This window comes from Amborella trichopoda, chromosome 13, assembly GCF_054954075.1.
Source record: "Amborella trichopoda isolate Santa Cruz 75 chromosome 13, AtrichopodaSantaCruz75HAP2 v2.0, whole genome shotgun sequence".
Lineage (NCBI taxonomy): Eukaryota > Viridiplantae > Streptophyta > Magnoliopsida > Amborellales > Amborellaceae > Amborella > Amborella trichopoda.
Window position 1 is genome coordinate 33,419,243 of NC_142348.1, and position 20,658 is coordinate 33,439,900.

The 20,658-nt window shown below is 36.3% G+C and overlaps 1 protein-coding gene and 1 long non-coding RNA gene across 2 annotated transcripts; both read left to right on the forward strand.

Annotated features, from left to right (window-relative positions):
- The first annotated feature begins 1,800 nt into the window (after window positions 1–1,800).
- On the forward strand, window positions 1,801–15,825 carry LOC18440261 (putative beta-1,4-xylosyltransferase IRX14H). Its single transcript, XM_088855364.1, has 3 exons — window positions 1,801–2,724; window positions 3,220–3,771; window positions 15,040–15,825. The coding sequence occupies exons 1-3, from the start codon at window positions 1,982–1,984 to the stop codon at window positions 15,278–15,280; spliced, it is 1,536 nt and encodes a 511-aa protein (XP_088711490.1). The 5' UTR covers window positions 1,801–1,981; the 3' UTR covers window positions 15,281–15,825.
- On the forward strand, window positions 7,767–8,715 carry LOC148779169 (uncharacterized). The gene is made up of 2 exons (XR_016047237.1): window positions 7,767–7,963; window positions 8,450–8,715. It is a non-coding gene; the product is annotated as an uncharacterized LOC148779169 (long non-coding RNA).
- Window positions 15,826–20,658: the final 4,833 nt, after the last annotated feature.

Genomic DNA, 20,658 nt, shown 5'->3' on the forward strand with positions numbered 1-20,658 from the left:
TAAATATAATTTGATCTTAATTTTAGATAATACATAATTTTTAATATGGAGATCATGAATATGAAATAAAAATAAATATTGAAAACTAGAAATAATAATTATATTAAGAAAACATTTGGACCGCTAAGTTACAATTGTTTTTAGATGGACCACCTATTTGCATCCATCTTTAAGATGGATGCTTTATATGTTTGGACCGCATATTGTAGAAATGCGGTCCAGCCCGCATTAAACAATTTTCTTTAAATATAGCTATGTTTCTGTCTCTGACTCTTATTTTGCTTTGCTTCTATCATTGCAAATATGAATCACCACTAAGCAAGTTGGGGGCTTTTATAATTGGTCATGCTTATGAGGAGGCATGGAGAGGACCCGTTTAAAAAACTTACTCTTTTTATTTTAATGGCTAATGCTTGGTTTTGAGTCTCTGGTGTTCTTGGCCCTTCGGTTATAATGGCTCCTAGTCTCTCTTAATGTTGTTTTTTTTAGATAGAGAAAGAGTTAGAGAAAGAGAGGGCAGAGAGAGCAGCCAACCCTGAGACTGTTATTAATGTTTTCTTGCCCCCGTTTAGGCTTTTGGGTTTGGAGCGAGAGAATGAGAGATGTTTGATAATTTAGGGTTAGGGTTGGGGACTTGAACTTAAACCATATATATTCAACACAAAAAAAAATTTAAACCATATATAACTAGTAGTACTAAAATGGGTCGAGTATCTATTGGGTCAGGCATAATTGGACTTAGACCTAAACGTAAGATTGATCAAGTATCAATTATTGGACCCAGACCTCTCTGTGGGTCCAAAACTTGGACCTATACCCCGGGCTGTGTAGAATACACCTGTCGGGTCTCGGATTGGTTCTGGGTCCATTGCGAGGCCTATTATGCTTTAAAGACAGTTGGGTCAAGGGCGGGTTTTATAATTTTCGCAACAAATTACCATGCCCCCAAATCCAGCACTACAGCTTAAAAACGAATGCGTTTGACTTGTTGGCACACGTGTCTTATCACAGGAAAGCTTAGAGTAGAAGACACACTTCCCTTGCATTCCCAAACCATCGCCAACAACCAATGGACCCCTCCACCCGCTCACTCTTTCTTTCCCTCAATTTTCTGTTCCTTGTCTCCGAGATACTCCAACTAAAACAGGCTGTCTGTCTGTTTCAACGTTAAGAAAGATCGGCCACACCATCCCAAATTTAAAAAAGAACATGTATGTATGGTGGAGTAGAAAAGCATATTATAATAAAGGGCGCGGTTTGTCTAGAGAATAAACTTTTTTTTATAAATAAATGAAGAAAAAGTTTATATCGAGCCGAAGCTCTAATCAATCAAATTAGAGCTTACCTCAAAATTTTAATTAGAAGAGGTTGTTTTGATGTTAAAATATTATCAAATTAACTGTCTCGACATCAAGATGCATGAACATAAACAAAAAAAAGAAAAAGATTTTTAATTTTGAAAATAGTATATCTTGTAATCCTCAATTTTCAAGTTTTTCTATTTAATCTACACTTCTTTTTTGAAGATTTAAATGTGATAATTAAAAATAAAAATATATTTTAAAACATGACAAGGATTTTCAATATTAAAACTACATTTCTCAATTTGAAGGTGGTGCGCTTTAGTTCGATGGTTTAGAACGACGGCGTATTTCTCAACACTATTTGGAAGTGCGCTAACCTCGGCTTATGACCGATGAACCGTGCAATCCGCGACGTGTATTAACGAATACTTGTGATACTTGTGATGAATAGTGGAATCCCCACCCAATAAACCTAGTCTTGGCAAGAAGACGATGTGCGACGGCTCCTCGCTCACTCCCTTTCGCCGGCAACAAAGAGAGCGAGAGAGTTGGGAATCATTTGAGCAGGTGGGTCTGGCAAAGGTAGAGTTTGGGGATCATTGCATGTAGAGTTCAGGGATCATTGAGAGAGAGAGAGAGAGAGAGAGAGAGAGAGAGAGAGAGAGAGAGAGAGAAGCATGAAGGTCTCTATTGACCCCATGATCAACGCCCCAAACAACAACAGGCGCAACAACAGCTTCAGGGGTATCGCTGAGCAGTCGTCAATGGAGAGCATATTCAGGTCCCCCTCCGCCCTCTTTTGGCTCCTCCTCCACGGCCTCTGCTGCATCATCAGCCTCGTCCTCGGCTTCCGCTTCTCCCGCCTCATCTTCTTCCTCCTCTTCACCACTAGTTACAACAACTCTTCCTCTTCTTACTCTCAGTCCCCTCTCCTCCTCCACCAGTCCACATCAACCTCTCCACCCGTTCTCACCACAAATGCACCGACGACGCCACTGCCTCACGCCAATCACAGCGGCAGCAGCCGAGTAGTTGTGGGTCGGCACGGGATACGCATAAGGCCATGGCCGCATCCTGATCCGAAGCAGGTGATGCAGGCCCACCGCATCATGGAGAGGGTGCAGAGAGAGCAGATGCTTACCTATGGCGTCAAGAATCGGAGGCCTGTTATTGTGATTACGCCCACTTATCTGCGCACTTTTCAGACTGTGCACCTCACAGGGCTTATCCATACGCTCATGCTTGTGCCAGGGGAGGTTCTGTGGATTGTGGTTGAGGCAGGTGGGGCCTCAGATGAGACTGCTGATTTGCTTGTGAAATCGGGGCTCGAATTTGTGCATGTTGGTTTCGGGGAAAAAATGCCCCCTTCTTGGGAGGCCATCCACAAAATGGAGGCTCGGATGCGGCTCCAAGGCCTCAGGTTTGATAGTTTTCACCCTTTCTTCGACTTTGTGTTTTAAATCCTTGGCCTTGTTGATCATACCCTCGCTCTCCAAGTGGAACATGTGCTCATTTGAATTTGTTTTTTCTTTTTTTTTTGGTTTTTCCTTTTGTGATGAATATGCTGTGATAATTGGGTACTTGATCTAGTGTCCATGATGATTGGGAATAATTTATTCTTTTTGCATTTATCCAAAAGTATTCTTAGCCCAGTCAGAAAGTCTCCCTCTGGGTTCACTCCTAATTCTCGTTTATGGTCTCTGATATTGCAATTCAGAATTAAGGTTCTTAGTCATCTTCTAGTGATTACCATGCTGATGCTCTTGTCCCTTGTTTTTTGATTTGCTCGTAATTCTGCCTTTTCGGCCTGTTGCAATTCAGAAAAGGGTTGTTGGGCATCTCTATGTGAATACTTATAACTGATTCCATGCTTTCCTCCTCCTCATTATATTATTGTTCTTGTCTTGTTGGGCAGGGTTGTGAGAGAGAGGAAATTGGACGGTATCGTGGTGTTTGCAGATGATAGCAACATGCATTGCTTGCAACTCTTTGATGAGATCCAGTCAGTGAAATGGATGGGTGCTCTCTCCATCGGACTTCTGGCACATGGGGGTTCCCGAACAAAGCAAGATGGCAATGGAGGAGAAGAGGATGCTAATTTTCCATTACCTGTTCAGGGTCCTGCCTGTAACTCCTCTGGCAAATTGGCTGGTTGGCACACCTACAATGTTTCTCCATATATGGAGCAAAGTTCTACCCTTGTTCATGATGGGGCCACTGTTTTACCCACCAAGCTTGAGTGGGCCGGTTTTGTGATGAACTCAAGGTTGGTGTGGAAGGACGTTGAAGATAGGCCTGGTTGGTTTCGAGATTTGGATGAGTTGAATGAAAATGGTGATGCTATAGAGACTCCACTCTCTTTGCTGAGGGACGAATCTTTTGTTGAACCCCTTGGCAAATGTGGTCGCGAGGTGATGCTTTGGTGGCTTCGTGTTGAGGCCAGGGCTGACAGCAAGTTCCCTTCAAGGTGTGTTGTGATTATGGCTTCTCATTGTTCTTGCTCTTTCACTCACAATGGAATGTTTTTGTTTGTGAATGGCTGCATTTCGATCTTAGTTTTTTGTTTCCTTGTTACTAGTTTGCTCTGATAGCATTATTAAAACATTTAGATATTATGCCCATATTGCTCTCTCATGTGGCATATCAAATTTAAGACTGATCTGATGGCAACGATTTTTAGGTGGTTTCTTCATTTCAGTGGTTATCTTATGGCCCTATGTAGTTGGAATTATGGGGAAAACTGGGTTCTTAGGTTGACCTACTGTAACCTTGTTTCCCTAGAAATCAGAAGTGCGCACATGTGCTCTATTCCACAAATTGTTTTCTAATTGAATTTTCCGGAAGCTCATAATGGTTGGTAGAAGTTGTACATCTTAATTTGCGAAGAGCCGAAGGCATTTAAATTTCCTGTGTCATACTGCAATTGTCAGATTGTTTTTCCTTTTTTGTTATTTTTGGTAAGTCTATACTTGTTGGCTTCTCTGGGAACATAGTGAACTTGCCAGTTTGTCCTTTATCTTGGGCCGTTAATGAATTCAACTTGGTCCATGAATGAGTTGAGCATGTTTATGAATCATTGGATTGCCCTTGGGTTTGCCAGCCTGCTGTTCCTGGTGATTTGTATTCTTGCGGTTCACTTAAATTTTAACTTATGTTCAAGTTGTCATTTTAAGTTTTTCAAAAGGATACCCTTCTCTTACCTAATGACGATGATTTCTGTGGACATTATGTATGGTAGTACAGGATGTTGGAATGTATTGAATTTACATCTTATTAATGCAGCATGTAGTTCGAAACAAAAATTGTTATGTGTTTCTTTCACTGTTAGTTGCTCCTTAATGAACCACTGAAATCTAGGAGTACATGAATTGAATATTAAAATGTTTTTGATTGCAAAATGAATGGCTCGCCAAGAATATTAAATCTATTACCTGTATATTTGAAAACTCATAGAAGACATGTAATGCAGAAAGAAATTCAAGAATTGAAATTTTGACTGAAAATAATGTTGGAAACTAAGCCAAACTTCTTAGCTATCTTTTGTTCAACCAAAAAACATAAAAAGTTAATATCAAACTTTGCCACAAAGTCTGTACCGAACCCCTATTTATAAGGAAACCCCAATCAGATTCCCAAAAACCTTATTTTTATTCTAGTTCCAATTAAATTGGCATCCTAGTTAAAATGTAAGATGATTTTTTTAATTAAAATACCCTTTACGAGTAAACTAATACCACCTTTGACGAAAAGAAAATAACAACCTAATTGATTTCCCCAACTGCCCCTAATATCCAAAACCTAACCAATAAAATTTAAACCCAATAAAACCCAAAATAACTGAATTAATTAAACATAAAAAATATGAATCAGCCTATCCTGCATTAGACTCTTCTGGTTGGAAAAATCTCGAAGTGGGCTAGGATAAATTCTCTTATCATATCCACTACCGTCTTCAACATTCTTCTTTGCTTTCTCTAAAGATATGAATTGTACTGAGACAACTCATGGAACAGATCTTGATATGTAGACAGAGGAGTAGATAAAAATATATCAAATTCACCTGTACTTGAACTTACACTTAAAATTGCATTAAAAACTTTGAACTCAAAATTTTAGAGGTTTATTCTTTTTGTACCCTTCAGAGTTTTTTGTATAGGACATCCATCTCTTGGGTTGCCTATTTTTGGAACTCTCCCTTAACTGTACCGTCTTCTCAATATCAATACAATTGTCAACTTATTAAAAAAAATATTTTAGAGGCTTTTCCCGACCAAAAAATGAGTAGGCAATACCAGTCGAGCTGGTTTGGGTGTCATGGGGCTTTAGAATAGCTTTCCAAAGAGTACCATTAATTGCCATTCTGAGTTATAACGAAAAGTTATGGCTGTTGGATGGTACAGCTATTGAAATCATCTCATCTGAGGCCTGAATTGTAATATGGAGGGAAATATCCTCAATTATTTGCTAGGCACTCTCCAGGACAAACTCACTAAAAGAGAGTCTTAAGAGAGTTTGAGATTCCGTGGCGCCCTATCATCATCTATCTCTTTCTCCAGCGCATGAAGTTCTAATTCGAGTTGAATTCTTATCCTTTCCAAATTGACTCTCTCTTTGGTCTTGGGCCAATTGAATCATCATGTTTTTTTTAAAAGAATTGAACCATCATGTTCAGCTTCGTCCTGAAAATCAATGGTCTTATCCATTGAACTCCTTCCTAACAATCGATACAAATTTAGGAATCCTAACTAAGTTCCAGTATATGTCATCCTTGTCTCCAACCAGAATGCAAACTTGCAGCATGTCTCTGGCGCTTTGGGAATGAGACTGCTCTGAGAATTTTTTAAAAGTTCTTGGAAAGAAACCAAATAACTAAAAAATTTGATTGAAAATAATGAAGACTTACAAGCCCAACTTCTCGGCTATCTCTGGTTAAACCATGAAACATGAACAAACAATATCGAATGCTGCACTGAAGTATCTACCGAGCCCCTATATATAATGAAACCCTAACTTAGACTTTAGGAAACCCATTTCTAATCTAATTTGTATTAAACTGGACTCCTAATTAAGACATAAGACAAAATTACTAAAGTACACTTTACAGGTAAACTAATATTGCCATTAACCAAAATTGACTAATGACTTAACTAATTTCCTAAACTCTGCAATCCTAAGAAATTCAAAGAAAACCAAAAAATCCCAAATTACATCTGCAAAATTAACTGGAAAATAATATAGTATATGAATCACCCTGTCCAACATCAACACGATAAACTTATTTATAACAAGGCAATTCAATTATACTAAAAAGTTGATTACGGACTCATGCATTGCCATAACAACTTAAATGCCACGAGCTACAACTCAGTTCAACGTGTTGATACCAACCAGTTACCAGTACATTTAAAAAGCGGACCGGCCAGCTCTTGGGTGGACGCTTAGGTGGGTCCAGAAGGCCTGGCCGCATTGCCCAAGCCTAGGCGGCCAAATTTGGCGGATATCCCTAGGCAGCCGCCTAGGCACTCGGGAACACACCTAGGCGCCGGGGAAATCGCCTAGGCGGCTGCCTGGGAAACCGCCTAGGCGGCTGCTCGGGATCCCATCTTGTTGGCCGCCTAGGCCTACGCCCGGCCCAGGGCAGAAATGCCATTTGTTGAGGGCATTTTTTTGGTCATTTTTTAATATTAAAGGAGAAAAATTGTGGGTTTTAGGGTCATTTGAAATCGAAAACCCATTAGAGCCTATTTTAGAGAGAGAAAAACCCAAAAAACTAGTTTTTGGTGATTTACAAAGGGTTTCTCAAAGTTAAGAGAAATTGATCTAAGCATTCACCCATTGATATTAGATTTAGTTTTGGATGTTTTATAAATTTATTAGAAAGTTTTTTAGAAGTTTTTGAGTCCTTAAAAACATCGTAGAGGTGGAAGTTTGGAGATTGAACAATCAAAGTTAGTTATTTTTTTTTAATATGAATTTATTGTTATGGAGTATGGAGGAGTGTGTGCTATGAACTTGTGTACTATACATTTGATGTGCCTTAAGTGCCTAATTCTTATATGTTATATGGTTATACTGTTAGAGACATTTTTCTTTCTACTGGGCTGCCCAGGTTCTCGAGCCTAGGGCACTGGGTGGCCTAGACCAAACACTGATACCATCTGGCAACATTGAGTGGGAAGTTATTGATCTATATGTGAAGTCATGAATATTATTAGATGTCATTTGACTATAATCACTTATAAATGAATTTTGTCTCATATGTACATTCAAAGCTGTTACAATTTTCTCCTAGTGTTTTTGTGTATGTTGTTCACCATGATGGTATCTTTGACACAAAGGTTTCGAATGAACGAAGCAATCAATATTGTGAACTTCTTACTTTATGAATTGTAGAGATGAAAAAACCTTCCTTTATAGATTTCATGATCTTTGAAACATTTTGTGTGGTTTCGAATGAGTCAGCAATTCATCGGCGAGGCATATATTGTGAAGAAAAAAGCTACAAGTCATAGTTGCTTTTGGTGAATATGATGAATTTCAAGAACTATACATGATATTGTAGTAATGGTGATAAAAAGGTGATTATAGTTGGTGTTTTCAAGACTCAGCCGAGTCCAGTCCAACTAGGCTGGGTGACTCGGCCTCCACATATGGTTGAGGTGAGTTTCAATGAACAACTTGCCTAGATTTAAAATTAGCTAAGGAAAGCCTTTTTTTTGTTAAAAATCAGTATAATATGGTTTAGAAATATATTGTTATATGATTTTTGTGGTTTCTATGATGATTTGGATGCTTTTCATGTTACATTTTTTATTTTCTTATTTTTCTGAAATATTTCAAGGTACAAATCAAAATTTTCAAAAATCCAACTTGTATACATTTTTCATCTTTTATAGAACTTTAATGACTTCTACTACTTATTTGAGATATTTGATATTTTTAATAGTTTTTAATAATTCCTTTACCTTTTTTTTTTTTTTTTTTTTTTTTTTTTTTTGAGTTTATGGGAATATTTTGTTCCTTTACAAGACCCGGCCGAGTCCACTTGGACTCGATCATGTTATTCGGCTCGGGCCAGGGCTGAGTCGGAGGTCCGACCACTGCTGACTTTAAAAACATTGATTATAGTCTTGACGTCTTTGCAGTCGGTTCCTTATGCACAAGGTTTTTATTGAGGGCTGAGGCACATGCTACCTGTAGTTCCTTGTTTATAGGCGACGCATGCTAGTCATTCGAGCATGTTTTCTGTCTATACTGAGAAATATGTTTGAAAGTCACCAGTCTGTTATGAGAAATTGCAGATTTTGTGCATGAGAATGGTATCCTTCATTTGGAGGAAGGATATAACTGTAATGTATCCTCTTGGATTGTACATAATTGTGTTAGTGTTATATGACATTTATACCTTAAATAGATGAGTGTATAGAAAATGGTAACCGTACTTGTCATGGTCACCCAAACAATTCAGAAAAATACTATTTTGCTAAAATCACCCACGCACTTAGGAAAATAACTATTGTTCTGGCTTGTTTCAGCAAGGAACCTTCATTATTATTTTTGGGATTGGTTAGGTAACGATTAATGCTTATTTGTAGTAAGTTTGTAACACTAGAATTGACCTTAAATAGGATGGGAGTTTCCTTCAATGCATTTTCTTTGATAAAAATCTTTTATTCAAGAAGAATGAAATCAAATTGAGATAGGACCAACAGTGTTGTGATATAGAAGCTCAATAGCAATAGAAAATAAAGAGGCTGTGGACTTGTAATGTTGGGACAACTAGAGTGTTCTGCTTTTCATGATCACTTGGACAGGCTTGTTTCTTCTATGAGAGACATAAAGATACAAGAAATGCATAACACCTTGGGGACCATTTAACTAGTACCAGGACAATTGAATTAGTTACCATTTGCATGTGTTATTGGCTCATGTCTGATTGATCAGAATAAGACCTTGCCTTGGTTTAGACAAGTTTTCGTTTTCCCGGATTGTTGATGTAGGTTTAATATGACACAATCTTTTGAAAATAGGATTTTCTTCTTCAAACCTTTTACTTTGTTTGATTATGTGCGGCTTTCACCTACTGCTATCGATGGATGGAGGAAAGAAGGCCTGTATTCGATTGCAAAGTTTATTATGTACCCTATCGGAGATTCCATTTTTCTTTTACCTCTTAAACTGTTCATTGGGAGGTCCTGATCAAAGTCATCTTATAATCTATGCTGCCAATAAATAATGAAATCCTGTGTGGCCAACTTTGCATGAGCATGTAATTTTATGGTGATTAGAGACTGTTATGCCTTTTGAAATACCATATCTAACCTTACTACATCTCAATATCTACCTATAGCTATGGTATCTTGTGGTCAAAATGTCATCCTCTCTCTCTCTCTCTCTCTCTCTCTCTCTCGCTCTTCTCTTCATCTGGCTAGATGACCACCTCAGTGTCTTTTGAGAGGCCAAACATGAAAAATTCATGTACTGAAATCCTCTGCGATCACTCCATGTCTAAATCTTTCAAATCATGCTTGATGATTGTGATAAAGTTTCTAGATTGACTTTGAAGATTGCAAATCATACACTTATCTTCCTAAGAGTAGCACACGAATGCTTTTTATAAATAACTTTATAAGTCAAATGGCTACTTAGATATTAATTATTATACAAGGATTGAAAACAGTAATCATTAAGTTAAAATTTCTATCGATCGGATATGCCCATATGTTAAGACCAAGGTTTTAAAAATCGACGAGTCTCAACGGACTCGCCCGAGTCGATACGGAAATCGGGCACCCCGTGTCAATTCTTCTGCCAAACTGGGAATCGCCCGATCCCAGAGGAGAATCGGCGATTTTGAACAGTGAATCGCCCCTATTACGTCATAAATCGCGATTCCAGCCGCTTAGTGACGTCACAGGACGAATCCTTACCTGAGGACATTTTGGTAATTTTTTTCAAAATATCATTTCAGGTTACCCCTTCTCTCTATCGCGCTGACATTAAAGCTTTTGTAAAGGTATTTATATCTTATAGACTTTCTCCAATTCTTCGATGTGGGACTTGCGCTAAGCAATATTATATTGAAAATTCATACAATATAGGTAAATAGTATACAAAACTCTTCAGTAGTGAGCGAAGGGCTGCCGTGGTTGACAGAGGAGGTTTTATGCATTACGTCCCAAGTTCGAATCCCTGTTGGGACTCTATTTTGCAAATTTCACTTTTTGTCTTCATAATTTTTTTTTTAAAAAATAATATGATAATGTTTTTTTTTTTAAAAATAATATCATAAAAAAAAGAAGAAGAGAGGTTTTTACTTTTGTCTTAAAAAAAAAACTAAAATTTGTCTTCATAAAAAAAAAAACAGAAAAAAAAAAAAAAAAAAGAAAAAAGAAAAAAAAGAAGATAGGTTTGTTTTAAAAAAAAAACTAAAATAAAGAAAATAATATGATAAAGGAAATAAAAAAAATAAAAAAAATAAAAAGTAATACAACAAGCAAAAAAAAAAAAGGTAATATAAGATCTTTTTTTTCTTGTCAAAAAAAGAAAAAAGGAATACAACAAATATCATATTTTCTCATAAAAAAAAAATACAACAATTATTTCTTGTCAAAAAAAATAAAAGATATTTCTTAATACAACAAATATTTTTTAATACAAACTAGGAATAACTGATCTAATTATAATTTTTATTTTTATAATGTGGTAAGCTTTAACATAAATTTGGAATATTAATTTTAAGATATGATTCATACACATTTGAAATGTTTCTCTGTCTCTAGCAATCTCTTCCATTAAATTTATTCTAGAATTCTAAAAAATTATATTTTAAAAAATTTGAAGTGTTATTTCGAAAATTGATGCGCATTCGAATAATTTATATATTGATAATCAAATATTTTATTTATTTATTTATTTATTTGCATTATAAATCTTGTAATGTATTATTTTTATTACAGTTGTCAATAATACATTTTAAATTAAATGATATTATAAAATATTTTAAATTTGCTATTATTTATATAATAAAATATAATCCAACAATTTTCATTGCAATATATAATATTATAGTTAGATAGGTTGTAATAATTTTGGATTATAGTTAGTTAGGTTGTAACAATTTGGTTTTTTTTGTTTTTTTAGTGGATTAGGTTTTTCCTCCAATTCGAGATTTTAGTGGCCATTTTTTATCGATTTAATCTATTATTTATTGTAGTCTATATATGATTATATATTTTATCCGTGGTAATTCTATGTTTTTGGTTTTATGTGATGCAAATTTAATGGTTAACATAAGTTCATACGGGAAAAGAACATCTTAATTATTCACAAATTGATTAAAAAGGAAAGTTAATAATGTAATACCCGAATTTCTTATTGGATTCTTAAAAAATAACATTTATCATGAATTTTCATAATTTTTTTGGATTTTTGTTAAGGCTTAAGAGGACCGATTTGGCCGATTCCCGATCCGGATCGCCGAATCACCGATCAGGATGGGTTTTTGAGGTGCCCGATCCGGGGCATCGATCCATTTTTTAAACCACTGGTTCAGACTATTAGAGAATTCATCCACAAATACCATATAATATTAAGCATTGGATCCATGGACCTTCAAATATCAAAACAATTATGAGTATGAATACTTGAAGCTTTAGTGTAAAAGTATCTCTCTTACAAGATGAAGAATTGAGCTCATTTTCGCCGACTTATTCATAATCAGAAAATCCAAGTTTCCAATCTATCCTGCTAGAAAGAAGATAAATCAACAGTATATTTGCCATATTGATTTTGATGGTGATATTTTGAGTATTAAATTCTCTCAACTATGAAAGGCCTTCCTTGTTAAGTCCATTGTCCTGTTGCTTTAATGAATTGTTGAGGAAACACCGCATTTGTTGTTTCCATGAACCTATGATCCAATATCGGCATACAAGCACTGCTTTTTGGGTAGGTCAGTGGTGGGATGTGAACCTGGTATGTTGGCTGGGAGTTGTCAACGCTGTAACCATCAGGTGAGCACTTAATAGCATGACAAGACAAATCACCATTTATATGATTTGTAAATAACTCAAATGATAAAGTAGAAGTCTTACCAGAAATGGCTGAAATGATTGAACCAATTTCTGGGTAGTGTAAAGAAGGAAAAGTAAGGTCTCAGCAGTAATCAGAGCTGCCAATTGCCCATTGAGCATGTCTTCTGCCTACGGATCTTAATCTAGCTAATGCTTTCGTGATGGTTTTTCCCATCTAATGGCAGTGAAAATATTGTATGAGTAACTAGCTTTTAGTTTCATATGTACTTATGTTCAGTTGGGGTGCCATTGTTGTCTCTCTAGTCTCTCTTTCTTGTAGATGCAATAGACTGACAGTGCTCCTTACATATCTGAGAGGAAGATGAAAATGCAAAGCCCCGTTTTGCATCAAGTCTGTCGTCAGTGTCACTAATGTTCTCAGTAGCCTATTCTAGTTCTGATGTTAATGATGTTTGGATGGACATCAAATGTACTCATGACAGCTCTCCTTATTCCAAAGTTGTCAACTAGGCGGTCTTTGCTGTAGCATCTCAATCCCCTGCTCTTGATGACAATAGGGAGATTGATTCTATTTCATATTAATTTTCTATAAATGATAATGCTGGTCCATGGATCTGCGCATAGCTTGGTACTTGATACTGCTTTTCCCAGAACTCAGGATGCTAGCATAGGACGACAACATGATCAGATATCTAATAACAATATCTCTACTTCACTCAATGTTCGTGGATTTGGCTGTTTGTATATTGATACATTTCCACAACTCGTTTGTGACTATGTTCATTATGCTTGACCCCAATTCTCTATATTTCTTCTGTATAAAGAAAACTATTCTTTACTCTAATTTTATGAAATATGATTCCAATCTGAGATCTTTGTTTTGATGCATGTTTTGAAACAAAAAAAGGTGTTGCTTGATGTAAAATCTTCTTTATTATTTTTGTTAATTCATGGTCATATTCAGTGACAGATAAGTTTCGCTTCCCCTTTTTAATTTTTATGCATTTGCAAGAAGGCCTGAACTGCATAATCAATTTATGAAGTTCAATATTGCTTTTTATTGTTAGTCCCAGTCTGAGGCTTGCATCATAGTTTCTTTGACCAAAGAATTCGTAACATAAACTCTAAATTTCTTCTGTTTGTCCTGCTTTGGATTCAATTTCTTCAAATCTGGTTAATTGGATTTAAATGATAGCCCAAGGAGCCAATAAGATGTTTGCTTTGAAGTTATGAATTATTCGAGACTAGTAAAAGAGATTGAGGAAATCAGATCTTCTCTGATCTTGCTCAAATGAATATCTAACAAAGCTTTGCTCTAAGTAGAATAACTCCCGAGTATTTAAAGCTACAAAATGGGAAGTGGCATCAATTGTACTCATGGTAGTGGGAGCAGAAGTACTCAAATTTCAAAACCTAAAACTGAAAACTGAGAAATTTTGATTTTTCATTCCCGAGTATTTAAAGCTACAAAATGGGAAGTGGCCAATATATCAAGTGTTACTCATGGTAGTGGGAGCAGAAGTACTCAAATTTCAAAACCTAATACTGAAAACCAAGAAATTTTGATATTTCTCTGATGAGAAATCTTACCTTGCAATGGTTTCCAAATAAGTTAAGGCAGTGGTCACAATAAATTGTACTTGCATAGTCCCCTTTATCATCTTAAGTTTGAACTAAAGAACCAACATCCAATGACATTTCGAGTCTCCAGTTTTAATAGTTAGCCTTTTGCAAAGTGTTACAAATATTTAGCGCAATGTCATCCTGAGATGGGACTGGCCTAGTGAGTGGTATTGCTGTAATGCTGTCTCAGTATATGCTAGAATTGGAGCCTTTGTCGATCCACAGCTCTACCAGGTCTTCAATGCAAAGAAGAACACATATAATGCTCACTCCTAAATGCCTTCCCTCTGGAAGAATAAGGTAGAATTTTTCTACAGCCTACACTGCAAAAAACGACCCATGCAATGCTCAGTCTTAAATATCTTTCCTTCAGAAGAATGGGGTATGAATTTTCTACAGTTACAAAACCTTGGAGCGGGATGCACAGTTCTTTTATTGTTTAGGGTGCTAACTGATCCTCTGCCAAACTCTCCTCTTGCACATCTGATTGATTGCATTGAAAGTCATCTTCCAGCCTGTTCACCTAATCCATTGTCCCTTATTTTTGACCCTATATTGAAATTCTCTTCCCCAACTTTGGAAGTCATGTTTGTCTTTGCTTATCTTCTAGTTGTTCATGTTTGATTTTGTTTTTAATAGGCCAGAAATTACGTAGATCCTTTTTTTTCATGGATGTTCCCTTGGGAGTGCGTGAATTTCTCTTGCATTGAAAGTTCAAAGAAGTTTCTCCAAGCTGTATAGATGGGGTTCCACAGACTTTGTAATTTCTGTGTTAATAATTCTGTATGGTGATTACATGCAACTGAATTTAATCGATTTCATCTCTAGTATTTGAAATAATCTACATGCAAATTACTAGGCCTATCTTGCATATAGCTGCTTGCATGCAATTTATTATTGCATTTCCATGCTAATATGGAAATTGTGAGAGTTCTACCATTTTTCTTACATGATGATATGTTCATTTTGCTCTGTTTTCAATTCAGGAACACTTTTAGTGAATTCAGGAATAGGAATGCTATGAAATGTTGTCTGCTATTTCCTTCTTTGTGACATAGGGCATTTTATTTATACAGGTGGATCATAGACCCTCCATTGGAGATTGTTGTTCCTGCAAAACGCACACCGTGGCCTGATGCACCCCCTGAACTTCTATCGAGCGAGAGAGAAAGTGGGATCAGAGACCATGCTGAGAAGCATCACACAAAAGCTGGAAGGGTTTCCAGGTCAAGAAGAGTCTCCCACAATAAAAGAAAGCATGATTCACAACAAGCAGAGTCACAACTTTCTGTGGTATCTACAAAGCAAGAGAGATGATAAATTCATTGCAGGTCTTTAAAACAATATGCTTATCTTCTAGTTTTAGTTTCAAAATGTAGAGAACATCTACTTCTACGCTCCTAGACGTTTATATGGAAAGCAATTATCCTTTGCCAGGGTACTGTTTCTCTTCATTTTTGGAGTGTAGATTGACTGGAGTAATTAATAATTGGGCACTTGGGGGTGTACATGCTGTCAAGCCATGAGCTGGCCATTTGTCTCTGCACTCGATTGCGGATGGAGTATTAGGACAAGCAGGCCTTTCTACATTGAAACAAATTTTACAGAACTGATTCGTGTTCTGCTTCTGACTTGGTTTAGTGATTGTCAGTTGATGGATATCCTTTTTGTGTGATGATTCTCATGAAAGAGGGTTGGCAGCGATTGCTGTCTTCACTGTCAGAAGCAAATTTGTATTCAATATATTTTGTTTTGTCATGGAGAAATTTCAATTTGGTTCCTTCAAATTCAGTTTAGTTCATGAACTGTTATGTAGTATCCTCATTGGCTATGAAGAAGGTCCTGTTACATCATTTTACTTTTATGATTCTTATATCGGTGTATATGATTTTAATTATTTATGTTGAATGGTTCCATTGCAATTCTGAACTTCTATTTAGAGTGAAATATAGGCTCGTGGTCTTAATGGTGATTTCTCATATTGTTTTTATGTTGTTGGAATCTTATAGCACCCCCTTACTGGTTGCAGTCTAAACCACTATTTCCATTTGAAGTTCATCTGTTTTTGTAGGCATCTACAGATTGACTTGTATTTCTTGACTTCCAGCATCAATTAATATGTCAAGATATTTGTCCCACTGTTAACTTTTGTACTATTGAAATCTGTGGCGTATTTGTACTATTCAAATCTGTGGCGTATTGACACAAAATCTGTATATTTAGCTTTCCTCGGTACATGTGGTTTGGCTATCGATGTCTCTGAGTGATCCAATTTTAAAGCGTGGTAGTATATCCACCACATTATTGCCTTCCCTGTACGGGTGCTTGATTCAACTTCTTAGGATCAAAACATTCTTCCAATTAAATTTGAAAAAAAGTTTGTCAAGTGTGAACCTTATATTGCACGAGTAAGGTGCACCTAAAGAACCTACTAGAGAAGATTATTCTTATGCTAGAAAACCTGCAAATTGATCATCTCGACTTTGAGATTCATATCTATGAAAAAGAATGGATTTTTAGTCCAAAATATAAGTTGTCTTCTAATACATTATCTGGACTGTCCATTTCAAGATTTTCATGGAGGTGTAGATCTGTTTGATCATCATTATTTCTAGAATTTTAAATTTCTGAGAGCAACAATAGATTTGCCTATCATTGGAAGGAAAAAAAAGGAATAATCTTCTCTACTATAGAGACCTCTTTGACCCAAGTTCTAGGCATACGACCACTCCCAACACTTTGTAAAGCACACTGCGTATCCTAACACTTTATTTTTAACCCATTTCCCAAAGTGAAACCGTAATTATTTAAGGGAAGAAAATCTTCCTTCTCTACCCTCATTTTTTGCACCTCCTCTCTAAGGAAAATAAAAAGATCTATTCGGTTTGGCAAACATCGACAAAATTTGGTTCTATACATTATGTACAGGACCAGTTTTATTGTTTAAAATAGACGGTTTGGTACAATATGTGTCGGATTGTGTTGGACTGGCTTCAATAGGACAATGAGCAAGTTTGGCACACTATATGTGAAATCGGCTTCATTTTAAACAAAAGAACGGGTGTGGGTACAAAAAATTGTGGGCATAGAGGGGCATTTTCATCCACAAACATTCACCTTTTAATTTAAGGGGATGGGTGCAAAAATAAATAGTGTTAGAGTCCGTGAGTTAATTTAAAAAGTGTTGTGGGGTGAGCATGCCTTTAAAGTTGGATCTTAAGGGGCATCTATAATTCTCCCTTATTAATAACCCTAATGGATGACAGGAAACACTAGTCAACGAGCATTTTGGCTTGCACATTGATGTTAACAATTTGAGCTCATGACAACTGTGAATTAGTGCTTTTGACTATGTTAACAATTTGAGCTCATGATGACTGTGCATTAGTTCTTTTGACTGTGTTAACAATTTGAGCTCATGACAACTGTTCATTAGTGCTTTTGACTGGAATGCTTCTTTCAAGAAGAATTTGATCTTAGAGCATTTTTGTTTCTTATCGATTTTTTGCTTTTGACTGGAATGCTTCTTTCAAGAAGAATTTGATCTTACAGCATTTTTGTTTCTTATCGGTTTTTCTTTTGGTATTTTAAATATTGTAAAATGGTATAGAATTTAGAATGAATATATATGAGGGAATTTCGATGTGGCCTCAATAAGCAATACGATGAAGAAAAGTAGATTTAGGTGAGCTGGCTATATGCAGTGTAGTCGTAATACAATACCAGTTAGGATGTGTGATTTGGTTCAAGTAGAAGGCTCTAAAAGGTAAAAAAGAAGGCACAAAAGGACATGGATAGGTGTAATGGGAAAAATTATGGTCACTTTTGCTCATGCTGACAATATGACATTTAATAGAGAAGAATGGAGGAGCACGACTCATGTAGCCAAACCTAAAGAATTGAGCAGGGCTTGGATGGTGATGATGATTGTAATATTCTGAATATTTTTTCTGGTATAATTAGAAATGAGCAAATAGATAGAACTAAACTAGAAAACTAAACCTATGAACCGGTTTGGCCTCTTGGTGTGGTCTAGTTTAAGGAAGGGTACTAGGAACTTTGCTTGGTGGTAGGAGTGTTGGGCTCACCCGTTCAAGTCCTCTGGCACGAATGCGAATGTGGGCAATGGAACCCAGATTTATGCGGTACAAAATAGACCAAAATGGTATGCATGTGTGTATGAGCGGAAAAACATGCAATAAAGCCAACAAAATCTACAAGTACCGAGATTTATGTAGCTCACTTTTGTAGGCCGTGTCTACGGGAGAAAGAGACAGATCTAGTATTAAAATAATAGTTACAAAATTCTTTCAAGAAAAAAGTTTTGTTGGACTCTCTGATTTCTTCTAAAAGGTTTTCTCCCTTTAGATGTTGAGGTTCTTCTATCTCTCTGATGCTTCTTTTCTTTTCTAGAGGCTTTCTCTTTCTATGAAAGAAAATGTTCTTTCTCTCTCTAACATGCTTCTTTCTCTTCTTCTTCTCTCTTTAAGATGAAGGGTAACTTTCTTTCTCTTCCTTTTCTTTCTCAAAGAAGGCACTCTGTATTTTTCTAAGGGAAAGCTCTCTATGTTCCCCTAGAACATAGAAGTTCTATGTTCCCCCTATCATCCAGCCGTCCATTTTTTATCAGGAGAGCCACTCACCGTTTGATCTTAGATCCGACGTTTGAAAGTATTTTATTTTTAATTTTTTTAATAAAATTTTTTAGAATATAAAATTTGGTACGTGCCATCTTCTCTTTGGGGCGCACCTATAAAAAATATTAACAATAATTTTTCGATAAAAAATAATGACCAAAATACCCCTTGAAACTTTCAAGGGTATTTTTGATCATTTTATTTATTGAAAATATATTTTTTATATTTTTTGTTAGTGTAAATTTAATATAGGAATGGACATCCAAAATTTAATGTCAAAAAATTTTATAGAAAAAAAATTAAAAATAAAACAATATAGAGACGTGACATTGTGATTGGGACAATCTTAGCCTTCCATTAAAAAATGGAAAGTTGGATAAGGGGGAACATAGAACTTCTATATTGTAGGGGGAAGATAGAAAGTTTTTCTAATATACTAAGTTATGTATGCTCAAAGAAGAGGCACTTACTAAAATATTAGAGAGAGATAACAGTCAACATTAGGCTTTCCCCTTTTTATAAAGGATGAGATTTTGCTTCTTAAAAATATCTACCTCATCTCACGCCATTTTTATCTTATGTTTTGTAGAAATAGATCACTCTCCTCTCTCTCTAAAGAGATTAGAGATAATATTTCATAACAATCGACTCACATGAGTAGTTATCCACTTATAACGATGGGTTGTTATAACTTAATACCCCTTTAATGGGATTATCATCGGTGCCCCTTCCTCATGGGACGTGACACCTAACAATCTCCCCCTCCAGTCCTAGAAGGGAGGTTTGCTGTCACAAATCAACCGCTACTTACATGGAACCCATGTCATGCGCGCTTCTACATAACTCTTGCTTGTCTCTGATCAAGGTCTTTGTCATCATATTAGATGTACCTTTGTTGGTATGGATTTTTCCTAGTTGCAACAGTTTCTCACCCCTTTTCAGCTTGAACTGCCATAAAACTGCGCCCTATAAAAGTAAGCAAATATTATGAGATTGGCTTCCTGGAGTCTAGTTTTCCAACTATGTATTCGTCTCTGTGTCATTGTAACATGTGTTTTCCTCCCCCAAAGCTTAAATTTATTTTGCATATTCCTCTGAGATATCTGAATATCCAATTGACTGCGGCAAAGTGTTCCTTATCAGGATTAGCGATAAATCTGCTCACTACGCCAACTGTGTGTGCGATATTTGGCCTTATGCACTTCGTGGCATGCATTAAACTTATTATGGCCTACCCATAAGGAACTTTTTGCATTTCTTCCTTCTTCTTTTCAGTTGAAGGGCTTTGCTTGACACTTAATTCCCATGTCATCTTGCCTTTAGGTAACTTTATCATGTCATAGGTGTGATTCTTATGTAAGGAATCATTATCTTCTTACATAGCTCTAATCCACACCTATTTGTGTTTGTCGGCTTGGACTTTTAGGTAGGTTTATGGTCCACTCTCTTCAGTGTATAGGACATAATCTGATGCAGGGTATCTAGTAGAGGATTTATGTCCCCTAGAAGACCTTCTATGTTCATATGAAGGTAGCACTTCTTGAACATGCTGCTTTCCTACTCTACTTCAATTGGAACTGGTATGTCAAACTCTTGGAACCCATCTTCTTTACAAACTTTTCCCCCATCTTCATGTACCACGGTGTGAGGAACTATACCCGGTTTTGAACTATTGAAGATTTGTGGCTTTTCTAACTTCTTCACATCAGAATGATAAGGTCTTCCAAAAAAAACCACATCCCTACTCCTAATCACCTTCTTATTCTCATGATCTCATAGCCTATAACCGAACTCTTCATCTGAGTACTCTAAGAAGATGCATGAGTGCTCTCTCATCCTACTTGGATCTTTGTTCCTTGGGCCCGTGCGCCAATGCCTTGCATCTAAACATCCTCAAGTGTCAATAAGATATATCTCTTTCGGTCCAAACTCTTTATAGGATTTCACCATCCAAAGAAAATGATGGGGATCAATTATTAGGTAGCATACTGTGAGGACTGCTTCAACCCAATACGACTTTTGTAACTTGGTGGCAGATAACTTGCTCCCAACTCTTTC